At 42.0% G+C, this 16535-nt stretch overlaps 2 protein-coding genes across 4 annotated transcripts in view; one reads left to right on the forward strand and one right to left on the reverse strand.

The window, feature by feature from the left end:
* LOC309697844 (L-rhamnose-binding lectin SML-like) overlaps positions 1–16535 on the reverse strand; it is a 142114-nt gene that overhangs the window by 74156 nt on the left and 51423 nt on the right. The window lies entirely within an intron of this gene.
* Positions 1699–16271, forward strand: LOC309697855 (rhamnose-binding lectin-like). The gene is made up of 10 exons (XM_082520055.1): positions 1699–1787; positions 2227–2320; positions 2485–2579; positions 2675–2719; positions 2809–2947; positions 3040–3137; positions 15111–15196; positions 15320–15454; positions 15745–15856; positions 16029–16271. The coding sequence occupies exons 2-10, from the start codon at positions 2235–2237 to the stop codon at positions 16094–16096; spliced, it is 864 nt and encodes a 287-aa protein (XP_082376181.1). The 5' UTR covers positions 1699–1787; positions 2227–2234; the 3' UTR covers positions 16097–16271.

A 16535-nucleotide genomic window follows, 5' to 3' on the forward strand; every position in this document is an offset into this window, starting at 1 on the left:
CCATTCTTTAAGCACCGGCACCGTTTCAAAAGTACCAGTTTGGCACTGGTATCGGATAAAACCTAAACGATACCCATCCCTAAACTTGAGTCTGTAGCCAGGATGACAAACAGAGCTCCAAACATTCCTTTAATCTCAGCTATTAATGAATTCATGAAACCTCTTGATATCAATCTTTTGTGATACACCGTCATATTTACATTATTTGTACAGTACCAATGATTTGCTTTGGTAGCTGCTCAAATTTCACTGCTTATATGTTTAAACTTAATTGATTAAAGTGGTTGTTTTCTTTTGGATCTTTTATTAGAATAGGCGCTTATAATGATTTTCTTGTGAAAGGTGACTTTAGATCAGAGTGGAGGAACTTGCAGCAGCGACAGTTTTGTGTACAGGATGTTGATGATCAGATAAGACGACAGGAAACGTATGCAGGGACGTGAAAACAGCGCTTTAAGAGTTTTAAAATGATGAGTAACGTTGAAGAATTTATATAAATACAAGTCAATGAGTCAAGGACATAATTAGGATCATGTTTTTGATTAAAGAGTCCCAAACATGATAAGTTAGGGAGGTGCAGGAAAAGGTGTTTTGTTTCCTTTGCAGAAGATCTCGGCGACCACAGGGGGGTGAGGATGATGGAGGCCTGAGGCCTGATGGACCACAAGAGAGGGACCCAGAAAAACCTAATCTTACGCATGGAGTGTTCTCGAGTGGGAGCTGGCATTTTATTATTGGACCACTTAGATGACATGAGGTTGTTGTCTGATTTGCTGAGCCAGAGGATGGGTGTCAAAGAAATGGAACAAGTAAAGTGTAGTGACCCTCTTTTTACCAAAAGAGGGTCAAAAGGGGAAGTGTGGAGATCAGGGAAATTATTTTACTGCTATTGTTAATAATCATCATCATTACCATTGCACTAATAATATAATCTACAGTATTGATATTGCATTCAGAGGTTTAAACAGTGTGTGTCTTTCAGAAAGACTAAGTGGCAGGCTGACAGGAAGTTGCAGGTTTGCAGAGTGTGCCTTTTGCAGAACTGAAACCGAAAGCAGAGTCTAAATGGAGGTTGACAGGAAACAGCTGCCATGAAGATAGAGACAATGTTCCTTTTTAAACTGTGTTAAAAGTCATTGTGGTTTTGAATTGACGTATGCATATATTGTATCTGATGACGCATGAGATACAAGCCCTGATGGTATGAAATATCTGTTTATGCTTTGATTAAGTCGGAGATCAGCCCTGTCTGCGAACGGAGCTGGTCTTCCCACGCGTGTATTTCATTAAAATCAATTGTCTGACCAAGCTCTTGTTGGACCATGGTTGTTTGTACTCTCCTTCCTCAATATTTGAACCTTAACAAGGGCAACCTGCACGTGGCGAATAAAGCCTTGATTGATTGATTGATTGATTGATTGATTGATTGATTGATTGATTGATTGATTGATTGATTGATTGATTGATACCAAAATTAGGGGGAATTTACGACTGTGCGCTATGTGCTTCGAATATTGTGTGTGGTTTTTGTTTTATACAGTTGTCAGTCAGGCCTCTAACTATGAAACAAATTACACTCCAAAAGACCCCGGGCTTCTGAAAAGATGACCCGGGCTTAAACCTAGCATTTATTTTACATTATACATTTACATTATTACATTATTATACATTTATTTTTATTTCAGGCTTTATCAGAGCTCAAGTTTCCGTTCCTCCTCCTGTGACCCCCATATCCACAGGGAGAGTGGTCACCTCTAACGGCCTCAGTGTTCATCGCCTGAGCTGTGGTAAGATGGAAAATAGTGTCCAAGAATTCACTGCAGATCAAATTCAGACTCTCAGGCTAAATTCAACAAACTTAACAAGTATTGGATGAACTGTTTATAGTTTACAGCCTTTTTATGCACAGCTGCTTATTTTCAGTTTAAATTGTATTTTCCTGATCAACAAACCAACAGTGCATTTATTCTTTAAAAAAGCTCTGAGGATGTTGGACTGTGTATAAAAGTTCAGAAACATTTGATGTAGATTAGAAACAAAAACACTGACTTAAAGTTTCCTCCTTGATCAGAGTTAATGTAATATCCACTGTGGTGGTGTACAGAGGTACAATCCTCATTATTTATGGATCTGCAGCATCTGAGTCTGAAACTGAAGCCTGAAACCTGGATTATTGCATGTTGTGTTGAGTTGTTCCTTTTCTCTCATACTGTGTCTGTATAACAGTGGGTGGAATGATCATTGTGAGGTCAGCTGAGTACAGATGTGGAGGTGAAGTAATCTGCTCTCACGGTGACGCTGTGAACAACGTGAGGAACAGGTGAGCACTGTGGGATGGTAGAAGTGAGCCTTTGATTCAAAAGAAGAAACAAACTAAAACCTGTTGAACAGCTTTACTCAAACTAACAGGAAGTAAATGATTACCTGAAAGTAACTTGTTTCATATCTTTGAGCTGAAAACCAGCTGTTTCTGTCTCCCTGCAGCTGTGATGGAAAAACCGAGTGTGACATAAAGTCAAACATTACTTATGATCCTGGAGTCTGCAAATACCTGGAGACCACCTACGACTGCTTCCCACGTAACGACTCTGTTAAACCTGTGATTAGAAATGACTGATGAACCCAATCTGTACATGAATGATTACAGTTTCTATGGGATCTGTGTCTGTTTCAGGCCAAAGTGTAACATGTGGAGGATCTCAGTCAAACCTTCAGTGTGGTGAGAACACAGCTTCTATGTCTTTCTACATTTAATGCAGTTAAAAATATCACCATGGTTACAGTTTGACTCTATGAACTCTTCCTCAGATGAAGGACAGGTTATAGTCGTCTCCTGGGCGAATTTTGGTCGCCGTGACACGACCACGTGCCCTGGCAAATATACTATCGAAAATCTCTACAATGTTAACTGCTCCTGGCCAGGAAGCACGAACTATGTAACTACCAGGTACAGATGCTGACTCTGTTTCTTCAGCTCTCCATCTTCTCTCAGATGATGCAGTGAATTTTTGCTGATTCACCTTTGACCTGCATTCACAGGTGCAATGGGACAAACAACTGTACTGTTGATGCAAATATCTCAGACGACCCGTGTGTAAACATTTATAAGTACCTGGAGGTGTTTTACACTTGTCAGGGTAAGTAACTCAAATAATAAACTTCTAAAGATAATCTTTTAGGGTCGGTACATTCAGACTTGTTTTTGAAGTGAATGAAAATGAAAATTCTTCATCATTTTTAAAAGATGAACCTTTCTGTGCTGAAAAGAATCATCAGAAAATCATCAGTCACGAAGATTTCGTCAGTTTGTTTTAGATCCTGAGTGAACACCTCGTGATTTTATCATCAAATAAATACAAATATTATAAAATAATGATAAAATAAAAATAAAACCAGTCAAAGTGACATTTAAAATTAAAATCAGCTGACATTTAAAAACAGAATTCAAAAAGTGTTTACAAAGTCATTTGAACGAACAAAAGGTACTTTTGCATAAGTCGAACAGAAAATCAAGCAGGACAGAAAACATTATAATGTGGAGACAGAAAGAAAAAGATTAGATGAAAAACAGAAAATGACAATAACAAAGACGAAGAAAACATCACAAAGTTGATTCTGTTCATCTGGACGAGCTTGTACTCGCCACAATATTACTCATCGAGTGAATAACTCAATTATAAAAAAGTCCTGACACGTTTTGTGCCTCATTGCTTCGTTTAACGCTCAGCTCTGTCATCACGATAGAAATGCAACTGTTTCTCCCAGATTTGCCACTAAAAACAGGCCCGCAGCAGAAACCTCACTGGGAGCAGCGTTTGAATAAAACGTATGACGACATTAAGCTCACGCGGCATCAGGGTTTGAACAAAACACTGATAACAGCAGCAGTGGCGACGATGCTGTCAGTTTAATGGGGAGTTTCAGGTTTACTGGTTTTTACTTTAACTGGTTAGATTTGTTTACATGCTCCACTCTCTGTGTTCCAGATGTTTGCCAGTGGGTCTGAAAGTTGAATAAGATTAAAAAAGTCTTTATCTGCAGCTCGTGCAAATTCATAGACTATACGGATCATAATTATCTCCAGACAATAAAATGATTTTAATTACATGGAAAAAAGACAAAAACCTCTCTCCTCGTCTCCAACGTCTGTGTTTGTGTAACATAAATGTGAGCTGATATTTTCCCCGTGCCACCACCAACCAGCCCGACCGAGTCTTGAGTTCACCTGCATACACCTGTTCTGTCACGTTCGATTGCAAGGACCGAAGCGCAGAGCAGGTTGACGTTTCTAAACACAGAGTTTATTTACAGCACCAGTGAAAGGCAGGGCCGTGCAGAGACGTTTAAAGGGCCGGGTGCTCAAAGTTAAAAAGGGGCACCAGGCTGAATAACAACAACACACATTCATCAAGAATCTAATATGGCATCGCATCATACTATGTCACTGTTGTGAGGTGGCAACAAGGCAAAGCAAACGTAGCCCATGTTTTACCTGATAGGTACAATGTTGCCGTTGAGGCGTTTCTGCTGCTCCTGCTGCTGATGGTGCTGGAGGGCGGGGCTGTGTTGATCTGAGACTGCAGACTGTAAACAGTCCACAGGAGAGACGGGAACCTATTTAAACAAGTGTTATGAGATAATAACAAAATGCAAAGATAGGTGACAGCGCTTGGAACCATAAGCCAACAACAAACTGTGAGAAATAAACTCGGCTCTGCCTGTGAATCACTCTCTGCTTCTCTTCCTCCTTCATCTCCTCATCTCATCTATCACTCGCCACTTGCTGTCCATCTGAGAACAAGGCACAAACTGCTATTGCAATAAATGAGTATTTAATTATCCACACTCAACAACTCTCGCACTTAATCTATCGTAAAATGATGACGGAAAAACGTTATAGAAGCAAAACATTCCTGGAATACGTCTCCAACATCTGGTACATGTGTTAATGTTACCTGTGCTCTTTGTAATCCAGCTGCTGAGGGATCCACTGCCTCTAGTAGCCTCACACAGCTTTTCTGTCACTGTTTCGTCCTCGTGTCCTCACCAGCCATGTCTGCACAATGCGATATCATGAGTGATAATTTAAAAAATCTATACACATAAAACACACACACGCACACACAGTGACATTTTAGACCTTCTTCAGTATACTGTATATACTATGGGCATCACGGTGCTGATCCAGAGTCCTTCCCTTATTATTATTACTAGAGCTACAATAATAAAGCAATGAGGAAAAAAGTAATAAATATGAAATAATGTATTTATGATGATTCCATTTGTTTGACTATCCACTCTGTGCAGGCAGAAAGTTTATTACATTTTTAAACTGTAGAGATACAATAATTTTCCTGCTGTAAAATCAGCATTTTGTCATATTTAAAATATAAATCTAGCTACACTCCCAATCTCTCCGATTTCGATCTTAACTGCCCCTCTCCCACTGAATGTCAAAGCATCTGGGCTGAACTCCAATTTGGTGGTTCAAAATTCAATTAAGATCTGGGGTCAATTCAGGAAACATTTTAACTTGACAAATACTTGTAGCTTTTCTCCGATAATGTTCAACCATCTTTTTACACCATCTCAAATAGATCATTCATTTGCAGTCTGGCACAGAAACGGTCTGGTTTTCTTTCAAGATCTCTTCACTGAGGATGGCTTTGTCTCATTTAAATATTTGTGTGAAGACCATAACTTACCAAAGTCTCACTACTTCAGATACCTTCAGGCTCGGAGTTTTGCCTCTAAATTTCTCCCAGGGTACCCGTCTCTGCCCTCTAAGGACCTACTGTATCTAGTTCTTAATGTGAGTCAGCCCACTAAAAGAGCAATATCGAAGATTTATGCATTGATTCTTGAAAGCTGCCCTCATACATGGGACAAACCTAAGGCGGCGTGGGAAGGGGAGGTTGGAGAACTCATGTCAGAAGACATCTGGAAGAAGGCCATACAGCGTATACATACGTCTTCTCTCTGTATTAGACATGGCCTGATTCAATTTAAGGTCGTCCACAGGCTCCACTATTCTAATGACAGACTGTCTAAACTGTACCCTGATGTTGCACCGAATTGTCCTAGATGTGATTACTCTCCTGTTTCTTTGGGGCACATGTTTTGGTCATGTCCCTCCCTGTATGGTTTCTGGACATCAATTTTTCAATCACTGTCAGCTATATCGGGTGAAACACTGCGGCCTGACTCTTTGATAGCTATCTTCGGTGTACCTCGGGAAGAGCTGAGACTCTCTCCCCTCCACAAAAACGCGATAGCCTTTGCCTCGTTGCATGCCCGCCGTCTGATACTGCTGAGCTGGAAGGCGTCGAACCCTCCTTCCTACGTCCATTGGATTAGAGAGGTGATGTTGGGGTTAGCTCTGGAAAAAATTAGGTATACCGTGCGCGGCTTGGAGAGTAAATATGACAAAACCTGGTCACGGTTCATAACTCATGTCAAGAGTCTGTCTTTTGCCTGATTTATTGTTCTTTACTTGTTGGTAATTTATGCTCTTGCTCTCTTCTCGGACTGCTGTCCATAGTCTCCTCAATGCCCGTACTTTGACTGTTGGGATTTCTTTATTCCCTTTTTTTTTCTTTGTTTCTTCTCTCATGTGCCGGGGTCCGGCTGTTGGTGCTATAATGACTGTCACAGATTGGTTTGAGTGTTTCTCCCCTTTTTTTTTTTTTTTTTTTTGTGTTGTGTGTATTGTGCTTCCTGGTTGTGGGGATGCCACCTGGATGGGGGTGGGGGGTAGGGTTCGCAACTTTTGTAAGAAACTCTGGACTGTTTTGTTGGAAAACTATAAATAAAGTTGTAAAAAAAAAAATATATATATATATATAAATCTAATATAATCTGCTTCTTAATTCATGTTCTTTAAAATACAGTGTGTGTTTTTTAAATATCATAATTATAATAATCATGAATTATGTGGACATGCATATTACATCGTTTTTAGTGAAATATAAGCCCCCCAGAAAGGCAGGAAAACCCTGTAACCTACTTTAAAACCAGGGGCGATTCTAGGATCAGAGCTTTGGGGGTGCTGAGCACCCAGAGAGCTGCCCAGCCAGGCAAGATAGACTTGACTCGTCACGATGAGACTTCTTCCCCGTCTCTGTCAGTCCCTGCATCCTTAACTCATTCACTGCCAGCCATTGGCAGTGAATGAGTTAAACCCATTGACTCATTCACTGCAATTGACGGCTATAGACGTCAATGGCAGTGAATGAGTTAAATGTCTCCACTTGTCCCGAGTTCCCTCTGACTGTCTCCTTGGTGCATTTAAACCTGTTCCTCCCTGTCCTCCTCATCTGTTGTCCTCGTCTCTGTTATCAGTCATCATAATTTTACCATCTCTGTGCAAGTCTGCAAATTTCTTTATTAAATCATAAGATTAAATTCATCAAGTCTCTCTGTGCCTGGGTCCTCGTCACAAAACATGACATCACTGTTTTGTACATTTTAACAATTTAATCCCACATTTGTGAAAGAAAAGCAAAACACTTAAAAAAAAAAAAAAGTCTGTAACAAAACCATCAAATCTGATAAAGGTTATTTAAATGCTGCAAAAGAAGAATGGATTGGAATAGAAAAATACATATATTAACCTTAATTACTGGGAGAATAATGAATGATGCTCATAGTGAGTAAAAAGTAAACTGAGTGCATTTTTTGGACAGAGATTCACTTTTAATGTGTGTTTAATATAATACAGATACATAAAAAACACTCCAAACATAGAAGAGTCCTTGAAATGTACAAATGTACAAATATTAATAAAAAAAATTATAAAGATGGAGGCAGCTTTGCCTGTGGTAGAATGTATGAAAAAATCTTTACTGCAGATGCTAATTTTACTAATTTAATAATAATAATTTTGTGTTGTAAGATTTATGAGTTTCATGCTTTCATAGTGGTCCTTGGGACAGCTTGACATTTTCTCAGGTGGTCCACACTGTAACAAGTGTGAGAAACACTGATAAGTGTGTGTGTGCTTTTGGAAAACATTTAAAGCTGCTGTACAGAATCTTTGAAACAAGCTTAAAACACTTTTAGAAACAGAGCATCTGCTTCTCTTTACAGCTCCTCACTCCACCAGGACAGTCTTTGGCACTGATAGTGAGCAAATGTGATGCACGTACTGCGGCAGTCATACAGACAACTGGACGGTCCAAAGGTTGGCCGACCTGTTACTGGCTGAGGTTTCAGTAGAGCTGTGGCTGAACCACATACAAATATATCATTAATTTTAATCTCCCCGATCAATGATAATGTTATGTTGGAATGTTGTTAAAGAGGCTCAAAGTGTTTCAGCCCAGTTTGTTTAGCAGATTCTGTTTAGCAGCTTTAATACAGGGAGGACACAACTTCCAGACTGTGAGTAAAATCAGGTTTTTCTCTTTGTCAGTTTCACAGTTTCTGCCTGTCACTGCTCCCTGTCTGTTTGCTTACCTGCTTCTTCCTGACCTTGTACTTTCTCCTCACGTTCCCTCTTTGGACTGACAATCATACACAAATAGATTCAATTAGATGATAAATTACATTAATATGAAAAAAATACTATTAAGATCAATAACAAAAGGTCCTCTCTCAGTGTACTTTCAACCAAAAGGCAAATAACCAAACCACACGAACATCTAATAAAAGATATAAACATTGAAACACTGATCCGGTCAGTTAGCTAGTTAGTACCTTGGGCACATGCACATATAACAAAATAAGCAGCTTCTCTCGTTCCATTTCAAACAGGACAGTGGTAACAACAGCAGGCTACGGACAATTTTAAGTTTTAGGTTTTAAAGGATCGCCAGAGGGTTAAATTGGCTGCATACATTTCACTGCAGGACGGTCAAATGTCGTAGGACGGATTGTAGGCAGGGCTGGACTGGGACAAAAAAATCAGCCCGGGCATTTTGACTAGAGACCGGCCCCCCAGGTATTAAAGCCATAAAGCCTTTGAATGAAAATGAACGCTGTTGTGACAGTGATGTACAGTCTTGTTGGTATATGTATGATTTCTATACATTTTATGTCATACTAAAAACTTTGGTTGTAAGATTCAGATAATTATTTATTAAAGCGAGACATTTTAAATGAGAATAAGAAAGTATTTCTTTGTGCCCCCCTCTCCCTGTTAATGCCCTACAGGCCCCCTGGCAACACTTTGCTAGACCCGCCCCTGCACAGTTACCAGCTGTCAGCTACCTAAAAAAGGATCCTGGTGTTATTTGTCTCTCAGAAACAGTTCATAACTTCAACTCATTCATGTCACCTAAAAGGTAAACCTGTTTCTCCATCACAGCTCTGATGATTCAGTAAGGACATCTCCTGGTTTCATCTTCATGTTTCCCTCTCACCACATATCCAAACCGACATCATGACCAGCAGCTTTACAGCTGTGGCTCCAGCAAACATCAGCTGATACTAGAAATTAATATTAAATACATTCTAACAACAGCTGATCAAGCTTAAAAGTGCTGCTGTTGTTTAGCACGACATCCTCTTTCTGGCACAAAGTGATAAACCAACAAGAGAGAAAAGCCGATCAGCTGATCATTGATCAGTTTCATGACTGAAGTAGCAACAGGAGAGAGAGGGAGAATGAGAGGAGAAGCTGTGCAGTGTAACAGAATAACTCCAGCTTTGTGTCTTTTTCCATTCGAGCTGAAGTCCGGAACAAACTGTTCCTTTTCACCTCAATACGAAACATGTAATATTTCCTCTGAATGCGAGACGATTGGCAACTCTACTAACTAACCTTATGAACAAAATAAAGTTCACTATCAGTAACATCATAGCACCCACCCAGCTGTATAGAAACCCCGTCATGCTAGCTAGTACGAGTTATTGTAACTGACTGTAAAAAGTCAGCACAGCTAAAATAAACTCCACCTAAACTTGGTTTATATCTGACCCAGATAGACTGCAGGTCATAACTTCTTACCTGAAGTTCAGTTCACCTGACACTCGGACCGGCGGCCTCCTCGGGTCTCTGCTCCTCCTGCCTCACCTTTCCCTCATCCACCTGGTGGAAGCTCTGCCACAGCCACCACCAAACAACTGAGTTATTTTTACAAATCTGCCAATCCACCAGCTTTCATTGTTTATACTGTTACAACAACAAAAAAAAAAGAAAAAACCCCCCATCGGCCCATAAAAACGAAAAATCACCATCGGGCATACCGGATGGCCAGCCCAGCTCTGATTGTAGGGTAGCAAACATCGTCGGAAAACACGTTTTCAACACTGCAGGTTACCTGGTGTAATGCTTTACTGAAACATGGTCTGACTCCTATCTAACTATATAAAGAGTAACTGAAGGTTAAGCCAGGCGCTCACACCTCCGCTCTGCTGCGTCTCAGCCACCATCTCTCTGGCAGAAAGGGCGCTAGAGCAGAGCAGGGGAGAGGCGAGCTGGAACAAACCATTTTTTTGGGGGGGTATCTACAGTGGGGCAAAAAAGTATTTAGTCAGCCACCGATTGTGCAAGTTCCCCCACCTAAAATGATGACAGAGGTCAGTAATTTGCACCAGAGGTACACTTCAACTGTGAGAGACAGAATGTGAAAATAAATCCATGAATCCACATGGTAGGATTTGTAAAGAATTTATTCGTAAATCAGGGTGGAAAATAAGTATTTGGTCAATAACAAAAATACAACTCAATACTTTGTAACATAACCTTTGTTGGCAATAACAGAGGTCAAACGTTTACTATAGGTCTTTACCAGGTTTGCACACACAGTAGCTGGTATTTTGGCCCATTCCTCCATGCAGATCTTCTCGAGAGCAGTGATGTTTTGGGGCTGTCGCCGAGCAACACGGACTTTCAACTCCCGCCACAGATTTTCTATGGGGTTGAGGTCTGGAGACTGGCTAGGCCACTCCAGGACTTTCAAATGCTTCTTACGGAGCCACTCCTTTGTTGCCCGGGCGGTGTGTTTTGGATCATTGTCATGTTGGAAGACCCAGCCTCGTTTCATCTTCAAAGTTCTCACTGATGGAAGGAGGTTTTGGCTCAAAATCTCACGATACATGGCCCCATTCATTCTGTCCTTAACACGGATCAGTCGTCCTGTCCCCTTGGCAGAAAAACAGCCCCATAGCATGATGTTTCCACCCCCATGCTTCACAGTAGGTATGGTGTTCTTGGGATGCAACTCAGTATTCTTCTTCCTCCAAACACGACGAGTTGAGTTTATACCAAAAAGTTCTACTTTGGTTTCATCTGACCACATGACATTCTCCCAATCCTCTGCTGTATCATCCATGTGCTCTCTGGCAAACTTCAGACGGGCCTGGACATGCACTGGCTTCAGCAGCGGAACACGTCTGGCACTGCGGGATTTGATTCCCTGCCGTTGTAGTGTGTTACTGATGGTGACCTTTGTTACTTTGGTCCCAGCTCTCTGCAGGTCATTCACCAGGTCCCCCCGTGTGGTTCTGGGATCTTTGCTCACCGTTCTCATGATCATTTTGACCCCACGGGATGAGATCTTGCGTGGAGCCCCAGATCGAGGGAGATTATCAGTGGTCTTGTATGTCTTCCATTTTCTGATGATTGCTCCCACAGTTGATTTTTCACACCAAGCTGCTTGCCTATTGTAGATTCACTCTTCCCAGTCTGGTGCAGGTCTACAATACTTTTCCTGGTGTCCTTCGAAAGCTCTTTGGTCTTGGCCATGGCGGAGTTTGGAGTCTGACTGTTTGAGGCTGTGGACAGGTGTGTTTTATACAGATGATGAGTTCAAACAGGTGCCATTCATACAGGTAACGAGTGGGGGACAGAAAAGCTTCTTACAGAAGACGTTACAGGTCTGTGAGAGCCAGAGATTTTCCTTGTTTGAGGTGACCAAATACTTATTTTCCACCCTGATTTACCAATAAATTCTTTACAAATCCTACCATGTGGATTCATGGATTTTTTTTTCACATTCTGTCTCTCACAGTTGAAGTGTACCTCTGGTGCAAATTACTGACCTCTGTCATCATTTTAAGTGGGGGAACTTGCACAATCGGTGGCTGACTAAATACTTTTTTGCCCCACTGCATACGTTTGTCTTTAGAATATTACATCTCAACCAAGTACTGTATGGTTTTTCTATTTTTAGTAGTGTGTCACACAAACAGCAAATATTGTCAAAAAAAGTAAGACATCTTTGGGGTGCTTTGATTCCTTGGACCAGCACTACTTGTGCAGTTAATAAGAGGACAGGTAATGTTTGTCGCATTGTTACGCACAGCACGCTCATTTGTTTCAATTCGTCAGTTGCCACAAGACAACTGACCAACGTGTACATAATAAGCTAATACTCCTGGGTGCTATAGAGTACAGTGTACGCTGTTCACCATACTTCATGGTTTTGGAAGTCACACAACTGTCACACAGGAGAGGAAAATTACTCACAGTCTGAAAAACAAGCACAAATTCACGGAGCTGAGAGAATCACTAACGTGTCTCGCACAACCGTCCAGCGACCAGAAGCACAGCGTCCCGGCCTTAAATGGTGGGAAGATAATGGCAGCTTAATTGCGAACAGGTGTGTGGGCCAAGGGTGGGAGCCCACAGTGAGCTCCGCCCAGGCAGAGCGGTGAGGAGAGAGTGAGAGAGAAACAATACACATGTAGCCTTGCGGGGCCGGCTGGGTAGACACGGGGACGTGACATGTTCACTCCGTCAGCTGTTGAACACCTGCTGCTGATTTAAGAAACACGCCCATGTTAACTGGTGACAGTCACAGTTTAACGTTTTCAGCTGTGTGCGCCCTGTAAAGTAACACCATCAGGATGTTCTACATTTAATGACGCACATCGATGGATTGGTGCAGGCGTATCTCAATAAGTTCTGCTCAAATAACTGGATTATGGATTCCTCATAACCAGGTGTGTTATGAGGAATGTTGTCACAGTTTATTTATAATGTGTTGTTATAAGCTGATTAAAAAACAGAGCCATCCAGTTACTATGTTACAGCGCCACTGTCAGGGTTCCTGGGCCGCTGACCCAGCGTTTTCAGTTTGGTCTTCTGTCAGTGTTTAGTCTTCATGTTGGTTTCCTGTTTTATTGTGTTAGCCTTTTGTCTGTGTGTACTTTGTTCATTTCTACTTCCCAGTTTCTCATTAGTTAGTTCAGCTGTGTTCTTACCGGTTTCTAATCATCCTCATCATCCAGTCGGTTTCCCTGAGTTCCTGGTATTGTTCTCACCTATTCTGCGTGTGGGCTTCCGTGCTGGCTCTTTAACTGGCCAGCATGTCGTGGAGTGGGTGGGAGGTGTCGTCCAACATCGTCCTTCTCTTGGACAACATCCACGTCTCAGACACCACCTTAAGGGAGTCCGGCTCCATCCCCACAACATTACTGGCCTTGCAGATCAGTTTATTTAGTCTGTTAGCATCTGTGAACCTCAACCTGTTGTCCCAGCATGCAAGAGCATAGAGGACAGGACTGGCCACAACAGACTGATAGAAAATCCTGAGCACTGTCCAAAACACGCTAAAAGACGCAGAAAATACAGATATCTCTGGCCTTACTGTAGAGTACCCAGTCTAGTTTATTTAATGTGTACTCTGAGGTATTTATAGTCCTTCACCGTGTCCACGTTGACCCCCTGGTTTGAAACACAGGTCGCAGCTTTCCTGGTCCTCCTAAAGTCCACAATCAGGGCTTTTGTCACACTGAGCTGCAGATGATTCTGCTCGCACCATGTGACAGAGGAGTCGACCACAGCCTGGTACTCCATCTCATCACTCTCACTGATGCATCCAACCGCTGCAGAGTCATCAGCAACCTTCTGAAGATGGAGGTCTCTGTGCAGTGGCTGAAGTCTGTGGCGTAGAAAGTGAAGAGGGGAGAGCATGGTCCCTTGTGTTGCCTCTGTGTTCCTGATCACATTGTCAGACACAAAGTGTTGAAGACGCACATATTGTGGTCTTCCTGTCAGGTAATCAACAATCCAGGACACCGCAGAGGCATCTACCTGCATCACTATCAGTTTATCACCCAGGAGGGTCGGCCTGATGGTGTTGAATGCACTGGATAGTCAAAAAACACGACCCTCCCAGTGCTCACCGGTTGGTCCAGGTGGGCGTAGACACGACTGAGCGTGTTTGGTACAGGAAAGAGGGATGACGTCTTCCACAGCACTGGTGCACAGGCCTCGAGGACACCGGGACTCGCCCTGTCTGGTCTTTCAGGCTTTTTTAGTGGAGTCGTTCATTTGTCTCTGAACCTGGTCCTAGGTAAAAGTTACAGGTGGAGCAGGAGTGTCAGGACTTTCACAGTATGCTCAGGTGCAATGAGGAGAAAGAGGGAGAGAGAGTGGTGTGGCTTTGGACTGTAGGCTGACTACAGTTAAGTCAGTCGGGGGGTGAGCGTTAGCTGCAGTGTCAAATCTGTAGAAGAACAAATTCAACCTGTTGGCCCTCAGCTCTGCTTTTGAATGGCGTGAGTCCAGTGACGCTTTTCAGGACTTTTCAAGCTCCTTAGACTACCGTGACCTGGGTGACTGAGAACCTACAAAGACATATCTTCATGCCACTCCAGAGCTTTCTCATGTTGTTCTGCTGGAGTTCCCACTCCAGCTTTCTCCTGCAACTGTCCATAGCCTCTCTGATCGTGCCCTTCAATAAAAACGAAACCCTTTCCACCTCCTCTCTGTGGCCCTCTTTTTATCGTTGAGGAGAGCTGTGATGTTCTTTCACCCACGGCTTGTTATCCGAATAACAATGTATAGTCCGAGCTGAGATAATGGAGTCTGAGCAGATGGTTATGTAATCACTGATACACTCAGTGTCCTGTGGGGCTCACAACGTATCTGCCTGTTGCCTCATAACAAGTTCTCTCTCAGCTGGTAAAACAGACGACATACTGTGTGAAAGTTGGAAGTATAGCATTCAAAGTGATGTAGTGGAAGTCATCCAAGGTGGCTATGAAGGCATAGAGTGCTGAGTCTGTAACCAGGTATCGCAGAAGGAATAATGTCAAATGAACCTCATCAGCTTAAATTCAAATAGACTCAGTAGTGGAACACGGCTAGGTATTTTCTTTGTCTTTTGAGGAATTATTAATCTGATTATCGACCTTCTACCTTTACAATCATTTTGCAGCTCCTTCCTGCCCTGCTGGTTGGACTTGGTTTGGAGGTCGCTGTTTCATCTTTAAAAGCAGCTTGAACACCTGGACTGATGCTGAGGTACATCAGAAATAACAGCAGCTGTCGCTGCATCACTGATGACATAAAGACTTTCTGTCTTTGACTGATTTTAAATGCATTCTCACACTTTTCATCTTCTGTGCACCTCATCTTCCTCCTCAGAGTTCCTGTCAGACACTCGGTGGAAATCTGGCCTCATTCCACAGCACAGCTGAGCACACCTTCATCAGAAAGCTCATTTACACAGCAGCAGGGTCGTATACACGAGCTTGGGTTGGAGGCAACGACAGAGAGAATGTAAGTGTTTCACAGATAAAGAGGATGAGCTGCAGCTGTTTCTGATATTTCATATGTTTCTCTTCATATTCATCAGTTTGATTCAAAGGTCAACATGTGACAGACTGATTAATCAGGACTTTGTTCCTGGAGACAGATGTTGCTGTTGACTTGACTTTTCTTTTCATTTTTTACCTGCACAAACAAAATGAACCTTCGTTGTGTTCGAGTGGTGTAAGAGGTCTCATGTCTGCACTCTCAGCAGAGATGCATCAAAGTACATCAGAACAAACTGAACTTTATTCTTCCAGGAAACTGTGTGGAAGTGGAGTGATGGTTCCCAGTTTGACTTCACAAACTGGGGTAATGGACAACCTGACAACTATGGAGGAGGAGAAGATTGTATGGAGATAAACTTTAATGGTACAAACTGAAAGTGGGCCTGTTGATGAAATGTGTTTGGTTTTTATATTGACTGAAGTCATGTGATCTTAGGTCTTTATAAGAACTGTGTTTGTTCTTTTTACATTAGAGAAGAAGAAAACATTTACAGCACAGACCTCTGATTTTATTTCTTTGTTTTGATTCTTTACAGGAGGAGATTATGTCAACGACCAAGGATGTAACTCAAAGAGAGGGTTTGTTTGTGTCAGAGGTCCATAACTGCTCCTTCGTGTCCTGACACGTCTGACATGATGATGTCACAGCCTCACTGCTGATGTCACTTCCAGCAGGATGTCAAGCCTCGATGACATCACTGCTGGATTCTGTTGATAAATATGATTTCATATCACAATAAACAGGAAAATAAATTCAATAAAATTTAAAGGAACTGAAATGTTGACCTGAAAGTGAGTCATTCATGCTTCAAATCATCATCTGATCATTTTAATAAACCTCAAAATGCTTTCTGTCTCCCTGCAGCTGTGATGGAAAAATAGGTGTGACATAAATACACCATCAGTGTCATGTTTCGGCTGTGTACAGGCAGGAGAAAGACCCAAACGCAAAACTCACGACAACGAAATGAAACTCAAAAAGCTGCTTTATTGCAGAATGGCGTGGAAAACTAAACTGAAACACAGCCATAAGGGAGACTACA

The sequence above is a fragment of the Aulonocara stuartgranti genome, assembly GCF_965226115.1.
Source record: "Aulonocara stuartgranti genome assembly, chromosome: 20".
In the NCBI taxonomy this organism is placed as follows: domain Eukaryota; kingdom Metazoa; phylum Chordata; class Actinopteri; order Cichliformes; family Cichlidae; genus Aulonocara; species Aulonocara stuartgranti.